The sequence below is a fragment of the Cryptotermes secundus genome, unplaced genomic scaffold (assembly GCF_002891405.2).
Source record: "Cryptotermes secundus unplaced genomic scaffold, Csec_1.0 scaffold962, whole genome shotgun sequence".
Classification (NCBI taxonomy): domain Eukaryota; kingdom Metazoa; phylum Arthropoda; class Insecta; order Blattodea; family Kalotermitidae; genus Cryptotermes; species Cryptotermes secundus.
The window spans coordinates 787,851-807,397 of record NW_019720723.1 but is presented as its reverse complement, the minus strand read 5'-3'; the positions used below and the strand labels follow the sequence as shown (position 1 = coordinate 807,397).

Sequence of the window (19,547 nt, the reverse complement as noted above, 5' to 3'; positions counted from 1 at the left end):
ATTAGAAAATATATTAGCAATAGTATAGAATTATAATTATTAAAATGCATATATGTGTAGAATATAGATATATAAAAATAATATCATAGATGGTGGCTATTGAGCCACAGAGGCCGTCGGGCGCGCGCCCAACGGGAGAGTTGCGGATGATTGTATCGGCGCGTTGCTAGGCGACAACAGAAGTGCGAATGACGTCACATATCCCCACTATCACTACGCAACGCTCGGTAAACACCCCTCCCCGCTAGGCTGTGACGTCACGCAACAGTGGAGTCCTACCGTTGCTAGGCAATCGGTTGGTAAACACGTCCGCTAGAGACCTATATAAAGGATTGAATACATTCGCTGAGAGTGTATCAGTGTCAGTTGGATTCTAGAAGTGTTCGAGTACAGTTGAAACACAGTTCATACAGAGTTGAAGGCAGCGTTGAAATACAGAAGAATTGTGAACGCGAAGAAGATACAAGTGACAATAATTGTACTTGTAAGTGTAAGAGCGAGTGTGCAATAAATAAATTCGCTAAATGCAAGAACGGCGTGAAGTTATTTGTCGCGTCACACAGCCACAGCTAAAAATCCATATTTGTTGTCTGACGATAAGAAAAACTGAGTATTCACAAACATAATAGGACGCACAATTTCAGAATAAATATCCTGTTGTTCTGTTCTGATTTCATAATTAAAATCGGATAAAATCCTGCCAGTGTTTCGTAAAACTAAAATATTTCATCATATGGTTAAGCCGTAAATTAATTGTTTCTACTTAAATACAGAGTACTTCATAAGTTCCTCCGGAAACCCCGACAATAATTTAGGCCTTGTAGCCATGTATTTGATCTACAGAGGGATTCAAAATTGTTGTTTGGGTTTCCGGAGAGACATGAAGTACTCTGTGTAATAAAGGCTAATGCAGTGATATATTTCTCTCTCCTAATAGTTACAATGGATCCGCTGTCTATTTGGAAGACATTCCAAATCCGAGGTCTCACTGTGAAGGAATGGGAAGAAAAACTGTCCGTATTAAGAAAGGAAAATTTCAGTCTTAAGCTCCGAATATACTTCCTGGAAGAAAGAATGGGATATATGAATGCCATCGGCGGTAAGGAGGATCTTGTGAAGAAGAATATCGACTTAAGGGTAAAGTGCATTTTTCAATTAAAAGTATGCTTTTATTGGTCTATGCAGATAGTTTAAACCCAAGGTAACAACCGCAAAGAAGCAAACATAGCCGTAAAATAAATACGGCAATTCCTCGGTGATCGCTGGGGTTACGTTGCTTAAAAATTCCAATTGGCAAAACCGTGGTTTTATGGAGTACTTGGGGGTTATGAGAGCCACGGCCACTGTTTTCTCTGTGCCACCGCGCTTGAAGGTATACACAAATAAAAAATCGCCGATACAAAAAAAAACACGGTCGAAAGAGCTGAAAGTTTGGTTTTCGGCGTCTTGCACCACTGATATTTTCTGTGGTTCTCAAACCAAAAGTCACGGATAAATAAAATCAAATAATCCTTGCGGCTGGCCAAACTGATTACAAATGCAAAAACCGCGTTTGGTCAACCTGTGGTTGGGGAAGGATTGACGTACGTGTGTGTTCTTTCGTTTTCAGCTCATGCCTGCAGAAGGAATAGAATAGTGTCGTTATAAGTTTGAATTGGCCTGTACTGGCTTTAACGTTTTGCATTTAATCCAAGTTATCCCTTCCATTCCAGTATGGGGAAAGGGTGATCTGGATTGGACAGCCATTAGCTTCTCACTGTGGCAACCAGGTTCACTCCAGGTCAATTCATGTGGGATTTATGGTGCACAGAGTGGTACTATGGCAGGCTTACTCTAAGTACTTACGTTTCCCATACCAATTCTCATTTCACCAAATGCTCCAATTTTCTCATTTGTAATCTGAGTTGGTACAATGGTTCACTTATGCCACAAGTACCAAGAGAATGAGTTTCATTCTAAGGATAAAAAAGCTATTAAAACTACTGTAACTGAACACTTACAAGTCATTTTGAGTCACTTTGTATGATTTCTAAGCACAGTTTGAATAATATTCTGCTTATATCTGACACATTTCCAAAACTGATATCAGAAAATGCAAAGGATGATCAGCTGTAAGTTTTGTTTGGAATAATTCATTGAGCTGCCAGATCTTGAAGGAAGGAGATGATTAAAAAGACTGTTAATTTTGATTTGCGCAGATCTTTTACATTTCCCTTGGGTCCACAGATGTTCATAATTTATTTATTTCGTCTCTGTAGATCATTGTTACATGATATAGGACAAGTGAGTTACTGTACATTGGCTGATTACAATAAGAGAATAAAGTTACAATACTTACAGTTGTTACAGGAGATTACAATAGTTAAGATTTCATATAGAGTGAGGTGGAATCCGTATTAGGTCCCCTCAGCACGTTGGCTTCCATATGTCCTGTTGTACCTGTACTGGTGATAATGCTTATGGAGAATTTGATGGATGTGGTTGCATTGCAACGTTCAAGGTGTAGTAGTCAATGTAATAGTCAATGTAATCAGTAAATAAATATAAGCTATACCTGACCTCTGAAAGCTTTCTGGATTCTTCTGTGGGTTCAGAATCAGAATGATCTTCCACAAAAGCAGGAACATCTATTGCTATTTCTATGTGTCAGATTTTTTTTTGATAGCCACGGTTTCCTTCATCAGTCCTCAACCACATCTCACAGTTTTCAGATGTAGACTTTTCTCCAATCAACTGCAGGATCTTCTGGTAGTCTTTGGTCTTAAAGCCATCAAAATCTTTAAAATCATATCATCTATGAACAGAATACTTCCAGCAATTTGCATCCATTGTGTCTCTCACTTCCTTACAGGCTCTTGCCCAAGTTAAGTTAGTAGATTGTAATTTATTATATTCCTCAAGAACCTTTCCCCCTTTGTATCTTCAACTTTATCCTGCTCGTCTCTGAAACTACCATAACTTTGCAGTAAATTTCTTCTTGGATGATCAGCCACGTCAAAGTTAGGATAAAAGTGATCATTTTGAAAATCTGCCCAGTCACTGTTATCAGGATTGATTTGAAGAATTGCCATGAATCACTGATATACATATATCACTCAGCCAGTACTATACCTCTTATTGTGCATTAGGTGATGAAAGGGTGAAGTCATTTAAGCAGACATCACTCCTGTTTTAACACTGTAGTGCTAACAGGGAGAATGGTACACCACCTGTTGAGTACAGGCCATCTGCCACTGTTTAACCTGGCCATCCCAGAGTTTGTCCCATTTAATGTCATTTAACCAGTCTATATCAAAATGCTGCAAAATCTGATGGTTCGGTGCTTGGCCAAGTTTGAAACCTTTTTCCCTATTGATGTTATTTAGGTGTAGCTATATTTCTGCCACCTCTTTAACAATTTGGTTCATGTAACTCAATGCTTTTGTTCATATTTCACTATCCAAGCCTGATTTACTGCTGTGTTCTGCCATTGAATATTTTCCCAATTGATGCAAATGTAGGTGTTTGGTGTATTCTTTGCATCTTGGCTCAGTGGATTGACCCAGCTATCCTGCATATACTTTTCAACATTCAGTGACATGCTGTAGAGATGTGATACATTTGGACTAAACTTAAATTTGATGTGGCTGATCATCTGAGAAGATTTTAGGGAATTTTCCATGAAAGATTAAGTCTTCCAACTTTCATCTTTGTAGCCTAATGTAGGCCATTGTGTTACCTTGATCCATTGAATGTATGAAGTTAGTCACATTGTGTGGTAAAGTTAGGCACTTAACTTTCTTGGCAGTAGAGTTTGTAATTTTTAAACCACTTGAAAGTCTTCTGCAGCAGCCCATAGTTCCAGATGATGAATTTTGCTGCATGGACTCTTTGTGTACAACTTCTTTCATATCTTCATGAAATGGCATCTTTGTAATGTTCTGACTTGATGCACCACCATCTGAATTAAACTGAAATGCAAATTTCTTATTTCTTCTCTTTCACTTGATGTCAGATAAAATTTGTTTCCCTATGTCAGACTCTTCAGTGCTCTTTGTTATTGACACACCAGCCTCTAGCTTCTCAGGAATTTTAATTCTATCCTTAATAGTCAAAATGACACACATCCATTTGAGTTCACTTTATTAAATGCCATTATTCACACTTAAAACTCTTTTAGGGTATGAAAAAATAATTATTTTATGGTGAGAGACATCCTCGCTGAAGATGTCAAATAACTGAGCAGATGCAGCCACGTCATACTGATTAACCAATGTAGGACGGACTAGATTAGTAAGATTTATTGTAATAATTGACAAAAAATGGAAGGTGTTTATACATTTCATGTATTTAGGTGGAAGTGGAGGAATTAAAGAAGGAAGTGTCCGGCAAAGATGTTCTTATTTGTCAAGCTGCGAAAGCTTTGGAACTTGCAGATGATGAACATGAAAGAAAACTAATGAAGACAGGGAAGGAAAGGAACATCAAGAAAGAGGAGATGAAATCAAGAATACAGGAGTTGGAGACTGTAAGTTAAAGTGTTATTGAAACTTCTTACATCCTCAATGTTCTTAGTTGTCCTTTAACTTGAAAATGTGTCAAATTTGAATGTTTAACCCAGATGTCCTTAAATATCCTTTGAAATCAAGTCATTGAATGTTGGAAAATCTTGCTCTGTCTGGTTGTACAGGATATAATCAAAGGCATTTAAGTGTGTTCTGAATGTAAACATTATTCATACAGACTTTTAATATCATTCTAAATCTCTTTATGTTGTAAATTAGTGAAGCATTTATTTATGTAATGGACAGTACACCAGATGATAACAGAGCTTGAAATAAAATATGGGTATTTCCTGTAGGCTTATAATTTTGTAGGAGACTGTATTTAAGCTGGTGGTCAGAAAGAAATCCTAAGAACCCATAGATATCTCTTGGTCCCTGTTCTAGGAGCTGAGACTGAAATTTTATGTCTGTGACAGACACAGAAACTTGCTCTACACAACTACAACGATTTTTCAGACACCTGGAAGGAAAACATGTAAACAGGAACTAAATGCTTTAGAGTTCCTTGGGTTCATTGTCTTAATCCCTACATATCTGAAATGTGGAGTGGGAAAGCCAGATTGAACTAAGATATCGGCTTTTCATCTTTAGTAACTATAATAAACATAGGCAACCCACATCTTTGCAGTAGGGAGCTGTTCAGACTCGCCATAAGGAGCAATCTCATCATTAGCAGTGACCATTATGAGGGAAAAACTTGTTGCTGCTGCTGCTACACTCCCTCCTCTCTGCACCTTTTGACTTTTCTAAGGTTTCTCATGCTCCAAAGATGTTGATCATTCTAATACCCTTCCTTCAGATTAATTCCTTGTACAGGAAATTTATTTGAGAGTGCATTGCAAATCTTTCACTCAGTTCAGTGCAAGAGAGAGAAGCCCCTTACCTGAACCCATGTTGTTTATCTTCATAGGCGCAGCACAATAATAATATATAGTATAATTTTGCTCTAGTATTATTGTGTTTTTACATTTGCAATAATTTCATTGACCCTTATGTGTTATTCCTACCTAGTGATAGCTAATGAACAAACAAAATCTAGTGTTTGCTCCATCTTTAGTTTGTGATATCTCTTGCACCAGTTTTTTAAAGTAACAAAATTTGCAAATCCAAAAATCTGGTGCTTTTTTTATTCTGTCTGTACACTGATTTTGCTCAGATCTTCCTTGTATGTGTGCACATGCTGGGACATGAAGATTCACACTTAAATATTGTGTCGTTTAGTCACAGTTGAAAAGTTTGCAATTAATTTTACTGTTGCATATTTCACTACTGTCATTGCCCTTGCAGAAAAGAATACAAACTATTAGAATGAAATAAATGACCAGAAAAAGTAATTCTTTGTGAATGTTCAATTGTTTTCCGTTACAGGAATTGTCCGAATATGAGGACGAGCTGAAAGACTCAACATTTTTGCAACTTGACTCTTCCGCTTTGATGACTGAAATATTTGGTCTTGGTGCAGCAAATACTTCTGATGACCACCATGATCATGAAGAAACAGAAAAGTTCAAGCTGCATATTGAAGAGTTAGAAGAACAGGTGTGTTAGAAAAGTTATCCTGATTAAGTAAAAATAGTTAAAGGTATCCCTGTAACATGCCGTTGAGGCCCATAAGGTTGTGAGGTGTTGAGGTTCCCACATTTTCTAGACCATCGGCTCATAGATGGCGGTACGGTTGTCAGCCTTACGCGCCGGCTGCCCTTTCCCCCCAGGAAGATTCCTGGTTTTCATTTCTGTTAGATGCTGAGTCAACCCCAGGGCCACAGTGTGGCTGGAAGGATTAGGTAAATTGAAAAAATCCACCTCATCAGGATCCGATCCTGATTAAGAACCAAATTTTATTTTTGACCACTGAGAATATCAGGACAAAGAAATGGACAGAAACAGCCTGCTGCTTGTCAAAATATGGCAGAGTATGCAAAGTTTGACAATTATTGTATTGGTGTCAACAGCAAATTTAAGGGGTAGGGGGAAAAGTAAAATGAAAGCTAGAGATTGAGGTTTTTACAGCAGTGAATATGCATAGTGTGACATGTAGACCCATTTCTAGGCAATGCCTGAAACATGCACACACAGCAATAGAAACAGTCTTGCAAGAAGTGTTTTCTATGTGGTCCGCATCATGCCCATGTTAGACAAAGGAGCTGTAAACACGTATCCCTAATAGAAGAAAGGTATTGTCTATGTGATCTGCACTGAGACTGTTTGCTGGGCGACTGCATGGCAACACGGCTCGACAACAATAGAGGTAGCAGTGTTTTCTGTGCTGCATGGCCATGCTACAACTACTACTATAAGAGAGTCGTGGGAAGTTAGTAGTTGAAAAATGATTAGAAGTCTGCATGTGAAAACGTAGTGATTCAGTCACTGGGAGACTTTTAATTCCAATACCAGGATATGACTAATGAAAACTGAGAATCCTAGTGCGTGTGTAACTGTGAATTGTAAATTGTGTAAATCAGTGGTAGCGCTGTATTACGAGTTGATTGTATAAGCTGTTAATAAATCCAATCATCCAATCCAAACTGCATCTGTAGTCACTTGTACATGTGACAATATTATGATCTGTTTTATAAGACTACATAGTCTGGTATGTGGTTAGCAATGTTTTCAAGGAATCCCACTCCTGACACCATTTCTCATGTTAGTAACTAGACATGGGGTTTCAATTGATAATTGGATTTAATGAAGGCTTATAACTAGTAACTACAAATAATTTTAAAACTTCCACTAATCTACACACTCTGCAGATCATCATAGTACATGCTAAATCTCAGTCTGTTATAGTCTTCACTGGTCGTTGCTAGGTAACAGCTCCAAACAGTGGATATTCTCCACTTCCATGTTCACATCCTTAAGGTTCGGCCACACAGAGCGCTACGTACATGACGCACGCTACATACGCTATGTTCGCTATATGAACAGAGAAATATCTCCCTTTATTGCCAATGTGACTGGCCACACAGACTTCTGTACACTACGTACGCTAAGTTCCCTATGTTAGCTGTGTCGCAGGGTGTACACAGCATACGTAGCGTATGTAGCAAACATAGCGTAGCGCTCTGTGTGGCCGAACCTTTACTGGCCTGTTGACTGTCTCATAGCTCACTAACTTGAAGTCAGAGCCATGTTACAACAAACAGTCAGTTGGCCAACCAATCTTGGTGTCAAGCCCCATCTGGAGACCAAGACCAGATTTTTGTTACTGCCAAACATTTGCAGATTTGTTGATGTGTGGTGCCCTCTCTGACAACAGGATGGGTATGTCATTTTCTGCAGTCATAATTAGACTTTTTGGTTTTCGTTATACTACCACAGTCAATAAGTTCATGGAATGACCGCAAAGCGCCATATGGGAATTTACTGCCAATATGTTTCAGCAATGTTTTCGACATTGGCAGACTTGCATAGCGACCTACGACAACTATTTTGAGGGCGGATGTGCATCTGCGTAAGTGTATGTGAATACCTTGTAATATGATGCGATAAAACCACATTCCACGAACTTAATGACTCTACCACGTATAACCTCAGCACTGACCGTGTAGGAGACGCTGCTTCCAACAGTTCTTCTATTGTTGGATGTGTATTTGTTGCTGCGGACATGTGTTGACCTCGCCATTTTCTAGCATTGGCCAAATCTAGTCATTCCACTATTGCAGCTTTCATGTAACAGTACTATAGCAACATAGTTTAGATTCATGGGATCCCGATCTTACCTTCTTCATGGATGGTTAATTGCCCAGGGCAGAATGATGTTGGAACAGTTGGCCCTTAATATGAATTGCAGTGATAACTGAAACGTGGTTTATTTTCACATTTAATCTTGTAGCAAAATATCTCATTAATAGTTATTGTGTTAGTATACTGACTGTAATAAGAATTTTCTATGTTTGATTCAACATGCAGTTTTTTCCCTTCCTTCCTTATGTGCTTAGGTTCAGCAACTGGAATTCACCTTACAACAGGAAACAGTTCATTCAAGTCAGTTAGAGACTGATCTGCAGGAAGCACAACAAGAAGCTCAGCATGTTAGTGTACGATGCCAAGGCCTTGAATTGGAACTCAAACAGTGCGGCAACAAGCTTGAAGATCTGGTACAGGAACTGGATCAGAGAGGGCAGGACCTGGCAGGCTGTAATCTCCGAATCAGGACACTTGAAGAAGCACTGAGTGCCAAAGAGCCTGAAATTCAAATCAAGGTAGAATACATGTTAATAATGTATACACTGCTTGAATGTTGCAAATGAAGATAAATGCAGTAAATCTTCTATTGAATGGAGGGTAGTTTTTGGACTCTTATGTAGAATGTAGAAAATAATTCTCAGAATCCGTTATTTAAGAGCAAGCAGTGAACTTAGAATTGTTCAGCTAACACTTCCTGGCACTGTCTTGACCACAGGTGCAAGAGCTGTGTGAAAGGGATCGCATTATTGAAGAAAAACAGAGTCAGATTGAACAGCAGAACAAAGTCCTTGTGGAAATTCAAATCACACTGGATGAGAAACAGCGGCAGATTGAGGTTCTGAGATCATCACTTGCAGCCCGGGATTCATCTATTGCAGACCTGGAAGCCCGACTTGCAAAGGCAAAAGCTAATGCTCGTAATTTAGAGGCAAAACTGGATGCTTCAGTTCATGAAGCAAATAGACTTCGAGAAGAGGTAGTCCTTCTAATAGTATTGTGTAATATTCTGTTTAGATCATATTCTGCACATTTATGCTTATTATTGTTGTGTACATGTTCATAGTGTGTGAATTTCATTGTCTGAAACCAGTTTTACAGACTTCACTTTTGCTGGTTGATTGTAATTTCCCATAAGTGAAATAAGTATAGGGTAAGTGACTTGTTGGCCACGCCTGTTGCTATACGAACTTGAACCATCTCGAGCATCATTTGCTCTGTGCTTCAAGTTGCTGCTGATGACGCTGCTTCCGGCATCAGTTTTTGGTTCTTAGTGTGTCTCTTCGTCTGATGCCTACCTTTTGACCTGTCCAGCAAGGGAGGCCCTGCCAGTAGCTACGCTACCGCTGGTATAGCTCTTAGGGTCCTTGGCATACTCAAACCCCCTCACCACGATACGGAAAGCAAAGCGATGTGGAAAGCAAATGGAAAAACTACCACATTATCAATTTTCCTGGATAGTCTCTTTCCAAAAACAGAGATACCATGTATGCGAGATGTTTCCTCTGGAGATAAAACAAACCGGAGGGCGGACAGAAGTGACCAGAAGACGTAAGATGATGTTGGATGACTTTGGGGAGAGAAGAGGATACTTTTAATTGAAGGAGAAAGCTTGAGATCGCATTAAGTGGAGGAACTGTTTTGGAAAAGACTATGGACCTGTCGTCTGATAGATTACTGATGAATGAATGAAGTGACTTGTAAATCTTCCATGGCTATGTTTAAATTGTAACTTTATTAATTTTCTAGGTTACAACTTTAAAAACTCAGCAGGAGGGCACGAACAATCACTGTCGAGAACATATGCAGCAAGAACTTGATTTATTTTCACCCCTAAGGCACAGAAGCAGCAATTTATCAAGTATATCAGATGACCTTGCCTCTCCAGGAAGAAGCGTTCATCAAAGTTCAAAAGATGATCACATTGTAAAGAAATATTTGTTAGAACTGAAAGAAAAGGAAGAGAAGCTGAGAACTGTGGAAGAGAGCAACAAAGAATTAGGAACACAACTTGAAAAAGCTCAGCAGGAAACAGAAGCTTTAGAAGAGAAAGTGAAACAACTAGAATCTGCGAGGCAGGATGCTGAACACAAGCTTCAGGAGACTGAAAAGAAGATGAAGGACAAGGAGAGTAAATCAAAAAAGTTGGAGGAAGATCATCTTAAAACTTGCCAGGCAATTAAAAGTTTCATGAGGCGGACAAAGGCTGTGGATGAAGAAATTAACAAGCTCAAATCAGAGTTGAAAAGAAGAGATGAACGTATTCATGACCTGATGTCAGAGGTGAATGAATTACAGGATGCCTGCGACAAAGCCAAACGGGAAGCTCATCAACTGCAGGCACAGGCACAGGTGCCTGGTGGTGAAATGCCAGGATCTTTCAAAGATGTTCACGACATGACTGAGGAGGACCATGAGGTATGAATGTTTATTATGGACAGTGATTCATAATCTGTTACTACATAGGTTTATAGGAATATGAAATGCACAGTTTTTCAGTTGATAACTGTTTCCTCTGCCCTGTTATAGCTTGAGAATATAAATAATTTAATTTGCATGATACAACTTCTGATCTTCAGCATGATGCATGAAATGCAGCCGTAATTCATTTAATAAATCCTGAGATTATTCATGATGCATGAAATGCAGCCATAATTCCTTTAATAAATACTGAGATTATTGGTATCACTAGGTGGACATAGTAGAGAGATCTTGTTGTTTCTGATACTGCTGGAAAATGAGAGACAGCTTCCAGTCCCAGTAACAAGGTGTGACTATTAAATAACCGGACTGGTGTGAAAAATCAGGTTTATTTTCAAAATCTTACAAATTAATTTCTATCCACCTCAATGTCCTCCCCCCCATATGTACACTGCTGCAGTGCTTTAGGTCATCAGCTGACACCCTGTTCACCAGATCCGCCGTTTTCAATTTCTCCTCATCAACAGACTGAAAACAAGTTTCTTTCGACCCACTTTTCCCTTTGGGGAACATGTAGAAGTCACTGGGGGCTAAATTCAGTGAATAGTGGAGGGAGTTGTTTGAGCACTGGAATGCAGTTATCAGCTAAAAATTGCTTCACGGCCAGGGCGTTGTGAGCTGACACATTCTCTTGATGCAAAATCCATTATTTCTTCTTCTACAATTCTTTTCTTCATCACACATTCTCGCAGCTTGGTGAGGACTTCCAAGTATGTAGTACTCGTGATTAATCATTTGACCCTCAGGTACCCATTTAGTCATGATTAAGCCTCTAATGTCGAAGAAAACAGTCACCATTGACTTCACTTTGGACTTGCTCATTCTTGTTTTTTCCATTTTCGGTGAAGTGGGTGTTTTCCAGTGCATCGGTTACCACTCCGTTTCTGGATCGTATTGATAAATAACACATTTCATGACATGCGATGACATTTTCAAGCATTGATGCCTGTGGGCCCTCTTTTAATGCAGTGTGCGATATCCAGCCTGTCAGTAGGGTGCATGCCATGGTGTCAGCTGTGATGTCCGCGATAGGGTCGATTTCTGGCCAGCATGTGAAACAGTCAACTGCATTGAGGCAGTATGTGTAGCCCGCTGGCTTCAGAAGGGGCCCCATGAGGTCTAAGTAGACGTACAGAAAACGGGCTGTCAGCGGTGTAAAATCACCCAAAGGAGTGACTGTGTGGCGGGAGACTTTGGAACGCTGGAAGGACTGGCAAGCATCTGCCCAGGTGCAGCAGTCCTTCTGGACGCCTAGCCATACAAAATGCTGTGCGAACCACTTTGCTGTTGTTTTTTTGCCTGGGTGCGACAGACCATTCACAGATTGGAACGGGATGTACGACCAAGGTGTTCCGACAGAGGTATCACAGTAGATGGAGGCCATGGTACCGGGGATTATCAGTTTCTCGAGCCGCAGGGCAGTGGGTGACCCCAGGAGTATTCAGAGCTTGTCGCCATCCTGCGATGTGGCCAGAGTGTCGTAAGATGGTGGTGCCTTGACAGAGTCAACTCGAGAGAGGGCGTCGGCGACAACATTATCCTATCCAGAAATGTGCCTTATATCTGTTGTGAACTAGGCAACAAAGTCTAGATTGTTGAACTGAGTCGGTGAGCCTTTTTCACACTTCTGATGGAAGGCGTAGGTGATGGGCTTGTGATCAGTGAAGATGATGAAGTGGCGCACTTCCAGCATGTGGCATGTGTGGTGGAGTCGGCTGCAGTGCTGCTACTAGTAGACTCGCTGTTTCCATATGCTCTTCTGCTCTCTTGATGGAAGCATAGAGTGCAACTGATGCAAGCGTGTCAGGTGTCCGCATCTTTATACATTGGTCGCTTGGCAGCTAGCTAAACAATGGGCATTGGAGCTTCTGTGATGAGCACTGGTTGGGTAGCGCCTGTGTGACTCTACAGACAGTGAGGCTGCAGGCTGCAGTATATAAATATCACCTGCTCTTGCTTCACTGTGGAAGGTTCTCACACTGGAAACAAGAAACAGAAAATATGTAATACAGAACACAACAGACATTCTGATCCTGGGTTGAGCCAAGGAACTCTGAACTCTTCTACAGATTATCTTACCGCTGTATCACAATGTCACATGGTTTAGTGTATTTACTAAGAATTTTCACTGCCCAAGAAAAACACTAATCATCTGAATGACAAGTAATGACAGAAAAATCAAGATGCAAGAAACATTTTTGTTTTCAGACCCTTCTAAATTTTTAGTTTTATTAAGAATTCCATATTTCATGCTCCTCAGTTTCTTAAAAGTAAGACTAGGGTTTGTGTGGTTCTGCATTTCAGACAATTCCTTTTGCTTTGTCGCAAATTCTGAGAAACTTTGCATGGGGCAAAAATACAAATACCTCTGTTACTCTATTCGGTACGTGTGCCTGCATGCATGCCTGTGACTTTCATTCTGACAACAGCTGTAATGTTCTGATCTTGAATCTGCAGCCAAATTTGCATTCTTTGTCTTCAGTATCATTTGCTTTTTCTTACTTCTCATATATTGATGCATTTACCTGATGGACTGATTATGTGTCCAGTTGTGGATTGTCCTGTTTTCCAGTTTCTCTTTGTATCTGCTGCTTCCTTTGCAAGTGTTGTATGATTCCTCTCCTTCATTTTTTCTCTCATTTCTATTTTGGTTGTCTTTCCAAACCACCATTGTTAAGGTGTACAAGAGTAAAAATTAACTTCGTCTTTTACATTTTTTGTTACTTAGCATATGCATGCATTTAACAAAACATAATGCATACTTTAACAAGACAAATATTCAGACAAAGCATTTATTTAAGCAAGTTCCTATGTTTATTGTGTGCATGGTTTTGTGTGTTGGTGAGCGATATTCTCAAAAATAGTTGATCTTCGGATTCTGAAATACCCTCGAGAACTTGAACAACAGCAGAACATCAATGAATATGACTATATTATTAATCCCCATATTATCACGTAACTTTCTATTACAAAAAATTATTTATATATTGATGCAGCAACTTGAAGATATGGACGGAAGCAATGGCCCTTCGTTTACGATCCCAAGTCACTTACTGAAGCAAATCCATTACCAAAGAGAGAAGCTGGAATCTTCTCTTTATCACAACAACTTCATTCGGCGCCAATTAGAAGGCCTCATATCGAGCTTAAGTAGCCAACGTGGTGATAATATGAGCCTCTGGCGGAAGATGAAAGAGACAGCTGAACAGTTGGATGAAGCTCGTCACCACAATCAGGAACTGGAAACACGGCTGCAGGAAATTGGAGTGCAGTTGAAAGAGAGCCAAGAGAAAACCAGGCTTGCTAATGCTGCCACTGAGCAGCTTCAGGTAAGGTAACATGGGTTTCAACCAGTTCTTAAATGTTATGTGGCACAGTGGTAGCCAAAGTATGGCTCTGTGGGTGGATATGGCCTTTGAAGGTAATACACAGTCTTCCTGAAACAGGTAGACACTTTACTACTTTGACACATGTCAAGTTTCAAATGCCTCATTAGACTGCACACAAAAGATTACTTGCAGTACTTTTTGTGCATCTGATTGTGTTTCTAACATATTGATACCATCATGACGAACTTCTTATATATTTAAGACTACGGTCTTGATTATTTTGAGAATTTGTACAACTTCTCTTTGTCTCAGAACTTAATCACTTGGTGTGCAGTAAGTTAGTTCATGTAATATTGCTGTTGATTTAACATTCATTATGGCATGAAATAAAAACATGCTTTTGTAGAAGTAACTGTATTATGTAGACTGATCATTACATTATCCTGTAATCTACTTCTCAGGGTTGTATTGGCACTAAACATAATATATAAGAAAATCTGTGGTTGTATTATGTTAGAGTGAGTGGTTAATCCTCTAACTTCTGCAACTGTAACAGAAACTAAATGGAAAGGGGGGAGGAGGGGATTTAGGATAGCTGTTGAAACAGTGACATGATACTGCAATAGGCCACATGGTTAAATACCTGCTGGGGTAATGATGATGACCAAAGAAACCAAATAAACTGAATGTAATTTATATCGCATTTTATGCAGGACTGAAATTAGTTCCCACTGGAATATTGACTTATGACAGAATAATGTCTAATTCCTCTTTCTGTTTGGAAATAGTGATAAACAATGGAATCCACTTGTAAGTAATATTTGCAGAATTCAGGTGAGGTATTTTTCTGTCTACAACAACACAGTTATTTCAGAATTTAAGAACTTTTTATTTTTGGGCTGTTCCATATATTGAACTTCTGACCTGCATGACCTTGAAACCATTTTTAACTGACCATAGGATATGACTAAAAAGGCTGAAGCCTGAATTTGTATTTGTTTGGCCTTGACTGTGCCTGCAAGCCTGACTAGATATTTGGGTGCAGTGATTTAATTAGCTTCCAACTTCATTTGTTTCAGGTGATTCAGCAAACAGTGTCCACCCTTCAAGAACAGATATCTAGTCTTGAATCTCAACTCCAGGAGAAGGATAATGAGATAGAGAGAAAGTGCCTAATGTTGGAACTTGAAAACCAAACAAAGCAACAGAGCATAGAGACAGAAAAAATGGTGCAAGAAGCTGTCAGGTTAAAAGAAGAAGCTGAGAGACAGATTCTGGCTGCAGGAAATATGAAGTTAGAAGGCGATAATAAGCTGCAAGAGGCACAGAAATTAATTACAGAAGCAGAGAAAACAAAATTTCAGGTCGAGGGCCAGTTGATGGAAATAAAGAAGAAAGCTGTGAATGCCAAGCCCCAGCCAAAAGATGCTGAAATTAGGAGTTTGTGTTACAGACAGGAAAAGAAACGATACTAAGAGAAAAGGAAATTATTGAGGAGGAGAGGAAGGCACTTTAGAAAGAAAAAGAAATGGAAGAATGTATGGAAAAAGTTGAAACATTAGCACATGATGCAAAGAAAGAGAAAGAAGATGCAGAAATGAGAATCAAAGTAATATAATAGAGAAATATATTTTATTTGTAATTTGAAATCAACTTGGATCAAGTTTTTATTTTTTGTTTTGTTTGTTGTTGATGTTGATGACAAGTGTATAGGTGTATGTAAGTCTCAAATTTTTTAAGATAAAATTGATTCAGACACAGATTTTTGAGTCTCTAACTTTGATATGTTTCAGATAACTGCTTTTGCTTTATGCTGTGGTATACAAACTACCTAGTGCATCACAATCATAATGGTTTCCAATATTAGCATGAATTAACTCGTCAACAAAATCTGCCCATAGTGGAAGAAGGACAAAGCCATAGAATTTATTTATTTTTAATATGATCAGTTTTGAAAATATGTCATTGAAAAACAATCTGATATCAAAAGAGAGTAGTAGTACAATTTAGTGTCCTCTAAAAGAGTGGTCCGTATTTTAAATTGCGGTTATGATGTAAAAATTGGTGTAGTAGAGTATTTTCAGTTAATAACCTTGACAGCTGCACCACCTAGTTTTCATAACATCAAAGTTAGTTGACTTCTAGACTTTCCCCTTTATGTCATTTATACTGAGCACAGAATAGCATTATTCTTTGTGGTCAGAAACGAGAAACGGAGTTGAAGAAACATCTGCAGGAATTAGAAAGGTGCTGTCGAGAGAAGGAACGTGAGCTTATGAGGCAGTTGGATAAAGTTACAGTAGCAGCATCACAGGCAGCACTAGAATAAACTTGTCTTGCTAATGAGAAGTTGCATCTTGAGCCAGAGCTCCATTGACAGGAGGCACGAAAACTTTTGCTAAGTTGGGCCTTGTACGAATTTTAAGTAATCAGATATAACTCTGAAAGTTAATAACGACAACATGTTAGTAATTTTCAGCACACAAAAGAATGTCTTGTACAGTCTACGTAGGCTTGTAATCTATCCCATGCCAAATATCATGTCTTTTTCATCACCATAAAATATAAGTGGAAGTATACAATTGTGGCCGTGCCATAGCTCAAGCAGTTAGTCGCTGGCTTTCCACCGCGGCGGCCCAGGTTCGATCCCGGGTCTGGTCAAATGGGATTTGTGTTGGACAAAGTGGCGCTGGGGCAGGTTTTATCAGAGTACTTCGGTTTCCCCTGCCAATCTTCATTCCACCAGCTGTTCCACAATCACCCTCGCCTATCATCTGGGGCTGGTACAATAGGCCAGAAGTGGCCGCAGTACAAGGGACTTAGTCCCACACAACTAGCATTAAAAAGAAATACAATTGGATTATTTTACCTCATCCATAGAAACAGACTGTAAAACAACATGAATTTCATATAGGATTTGAGGTTCTCACAGCGGTGATTATAAAGAGTTTTATCTTCTGGATATAAAGCCAGGTAGTCCGTTGGAAGTCAGCTGGCATGCTTCATCAGAGCTGACACATTTATTTCACTATCACTACTATATTCACTCTGAAATACCACTGTATTCATAAAATACCTCACCACTCACATGCATCTTCTTGCTAGGACCTGCCATAATGTTTATTCGCAATAACTCAAACCAAGGACAGCTATCAAGCAATCACCAAATTCCTGTCACACTCTGAAGTAACTAGAACATCTTGCAAGCACAACATACAAGTTTACAATAATGACCAGCATTGTATCTACCACGGAGTGATTAGAAACATGCATGGTGTCGATAGACGTCATGGCCACTACGATACACAGTACTGCATGACATCTGTAGACGTCATAACCACAAGTGGTTAATCAGGTTTGGGCCAGCATGCTTCAATTAATGGTTAACATATTTTTTTTTAGGTCCAGATGCTTCGTCATCCCCAACTCACATGAAGGCTGGCAGAACGTCTCCTGGCAGTTACTCTTCTGGTCTTGACCTACTGACGGGAGAGAGGGGTTCCCTTCCTAACAGCCCATGGGGTACTACAGCTACAATGGAAGCCAAAATGAAGATGAGGAACAGTGCAGAGACAGAAGCAGAAGGGGAAGTGACAGTGGTCGCAGCGAAGGGCTTACTGGTCTCTCCAGCCTGGTACATCATGGTTTTGGCATACAACATAGTGAGCTCTCTGACTACATGTCTGAGGACCAAGCTCTTGAAGAATATGGGGCCATATTCACAAAGGTGGGAAAATGACTTCACTGCAAGCTACTAATTCAGTTGGGTGTTTACCCTATTACAAGTTTGTGTTGATAACATTTTGACCAGTGCATAATTTTTTCAGAGAGTGCAACTGAAGTTGATATGTAGTAACACTGTATGGATATTCGTGCCTACAGGAGCCATGTGATTCCTTAACGTAGAAATGAAAATGTCCTGTGATAAAACTCCAACCAGTGCATAATTATCATGGACAGTGTGATTAAACTTGAATGCAGTATGCACAGTATGAATATTTGTGTCTGTGGACTTCACCGCACAGTTTGTTGATTGATATTGATATGATACGCAAGCAACGCATAATTTTTGCAATTGAAGTTTCCCTATTGCATTTAACTTCCACAACATTTATGCAAAAATTATGCTTCAGTCAAAATTTTGTCAATGTTAAACTACAGCGTTTAATTTTTCCCAAATGATCTTGTTTAAACTAAGACTGCACAAATTATTTGAGTAAATACAACAGTATTTGTGAACAATTCCATGAACCAGGATGTCATCATCAGTTAGTGACATCATCATTAGAAAGTTGATAGATTCAATTTTCAACATACTTTCATTATTCATATACATACTAATGGGAAATTCAGACATACCAAAGTAACACTTTTCTCACCAATGGGATTGGATATGTTTGGATGATGTAAATATATACAGTATTATGAAATTATACCAGTATACTGTGTTGCATTTATTTGGAATTATCTTATTATTTGGGTTTATAAATATTACTTTTATAATATATTTTGCTTCATTTTGTATTACTGATCCATTCTCACTTCTTTTAAAAATGTTTCTTGCTAAAGGTATGCCATTTTTTGCAAGCCTTTAAATTCTGCCTTATAGTGCCTTTTCCTGATAGTGTCAATACCATAGGCGCTCCACTCTATGGCAACAAATCCAGATGACATGTGATTTAGGAATGTCATCATTACTCTCATTTATTCACCAGTTGCAAAAGCTTTTTTTTTTAATTAAAGACTACCGTCTTCTGGAATGTGGCACTGTGTAGATCTTGTGAATTGAACCGATGTTTCGTAGGAACATATTGCCTCCATCTTCAGGGTAGCATGAGCAAGTGGTTTTGCAACCTGCTCACACTGGTTTCTTGCTCGCGGATTTTTACCCTGAAGATGGAGGCAATACCTTCCTCCGAAACTTCGGTTGAATTCACAAGATATTCATGGCGTCACATCCCAGAAGATGGCATTCTTCATAGTCACCACTGTGAAAAACTTTTATTCCACAGCTCAGTTATTACTGCCTGGTGGTGGTGGTGGTGGTGTTAAAATGACAATGACAGCGAGGACAATGATAAGAACCAGTCTTGTCTGGTGTCCAACCTCCTCCGTCTCAATCTTCATGCCCTTAGGGAGTGAATTGCCTCCTTTAGCAGGAGTTCCATCGTCTGCTGTGACTCCATTTTTTGTGGCAGTATAATACTCGATGCACAATAATTTGTTCTAATCTGTGGCATGTTTAAGTTCGTAGACACTTCTGACACCATATATGTCCTGTGTAGAGCGTACGCGTGATGAAATGGGTTCTAGTTCAGATTATTGGATTTATTGACAGCTTGGTTACATGCACTCTCTCAATGACACTTTTATACACAGCAGTATCGCTGATTTACATACACCTCATAATCCACTGTTGCATCGCACACATGAAGTCTTCTACATCACGCTTGACATCCTCACAGGCAATCTTCCACTTCACTTGCTTCCGCCACTCTCATGTGTTGTG

The 19,547-nt window shown here is 39.3% G+C and overlaps 1 protein-coding gene across 1 annotated transcript; it reads left to right on the top strand.

Annotated features, from left to right (window-relative positions):
* Positions 1 to 413: 413 nt before the first annotated feature.
* On the top strand, positions 414 to 18,471 carry LOC111872538 (putative leucine-rich repeat-containing protein DDB_G0290503). The gene is made up of 10 exons (XM_033754738.1): positions 414 to 484; positions 938 to 1,137; positions 4,334 to 4,507; positions 5,913 to 6,083; positions 8,483 to 8,746; positions 8,947 to 9,207; positions 9,978 to 10,646; positions 13,706 to 14,038; positions 15,118 to 15,647; positions 17,441 to 18,471. The coding sequence occupies exons 2-9, from the start codon at positions 943 to 945 to the stop codon at positions 15,511 to 15,513; spliced, it is 2,463 nt and encodes an 820-aa protein (XP_033610629.1). The 5' UTR covers positions 414 to 484; positions 938 to 942; the 3' UTR covers positions 15,514 to 15,647; positions 17,441 to 18,471.
* The last annotated feature ends 1,076 nt before the right edge of the window (positions 18,472 to 19,547 follow it).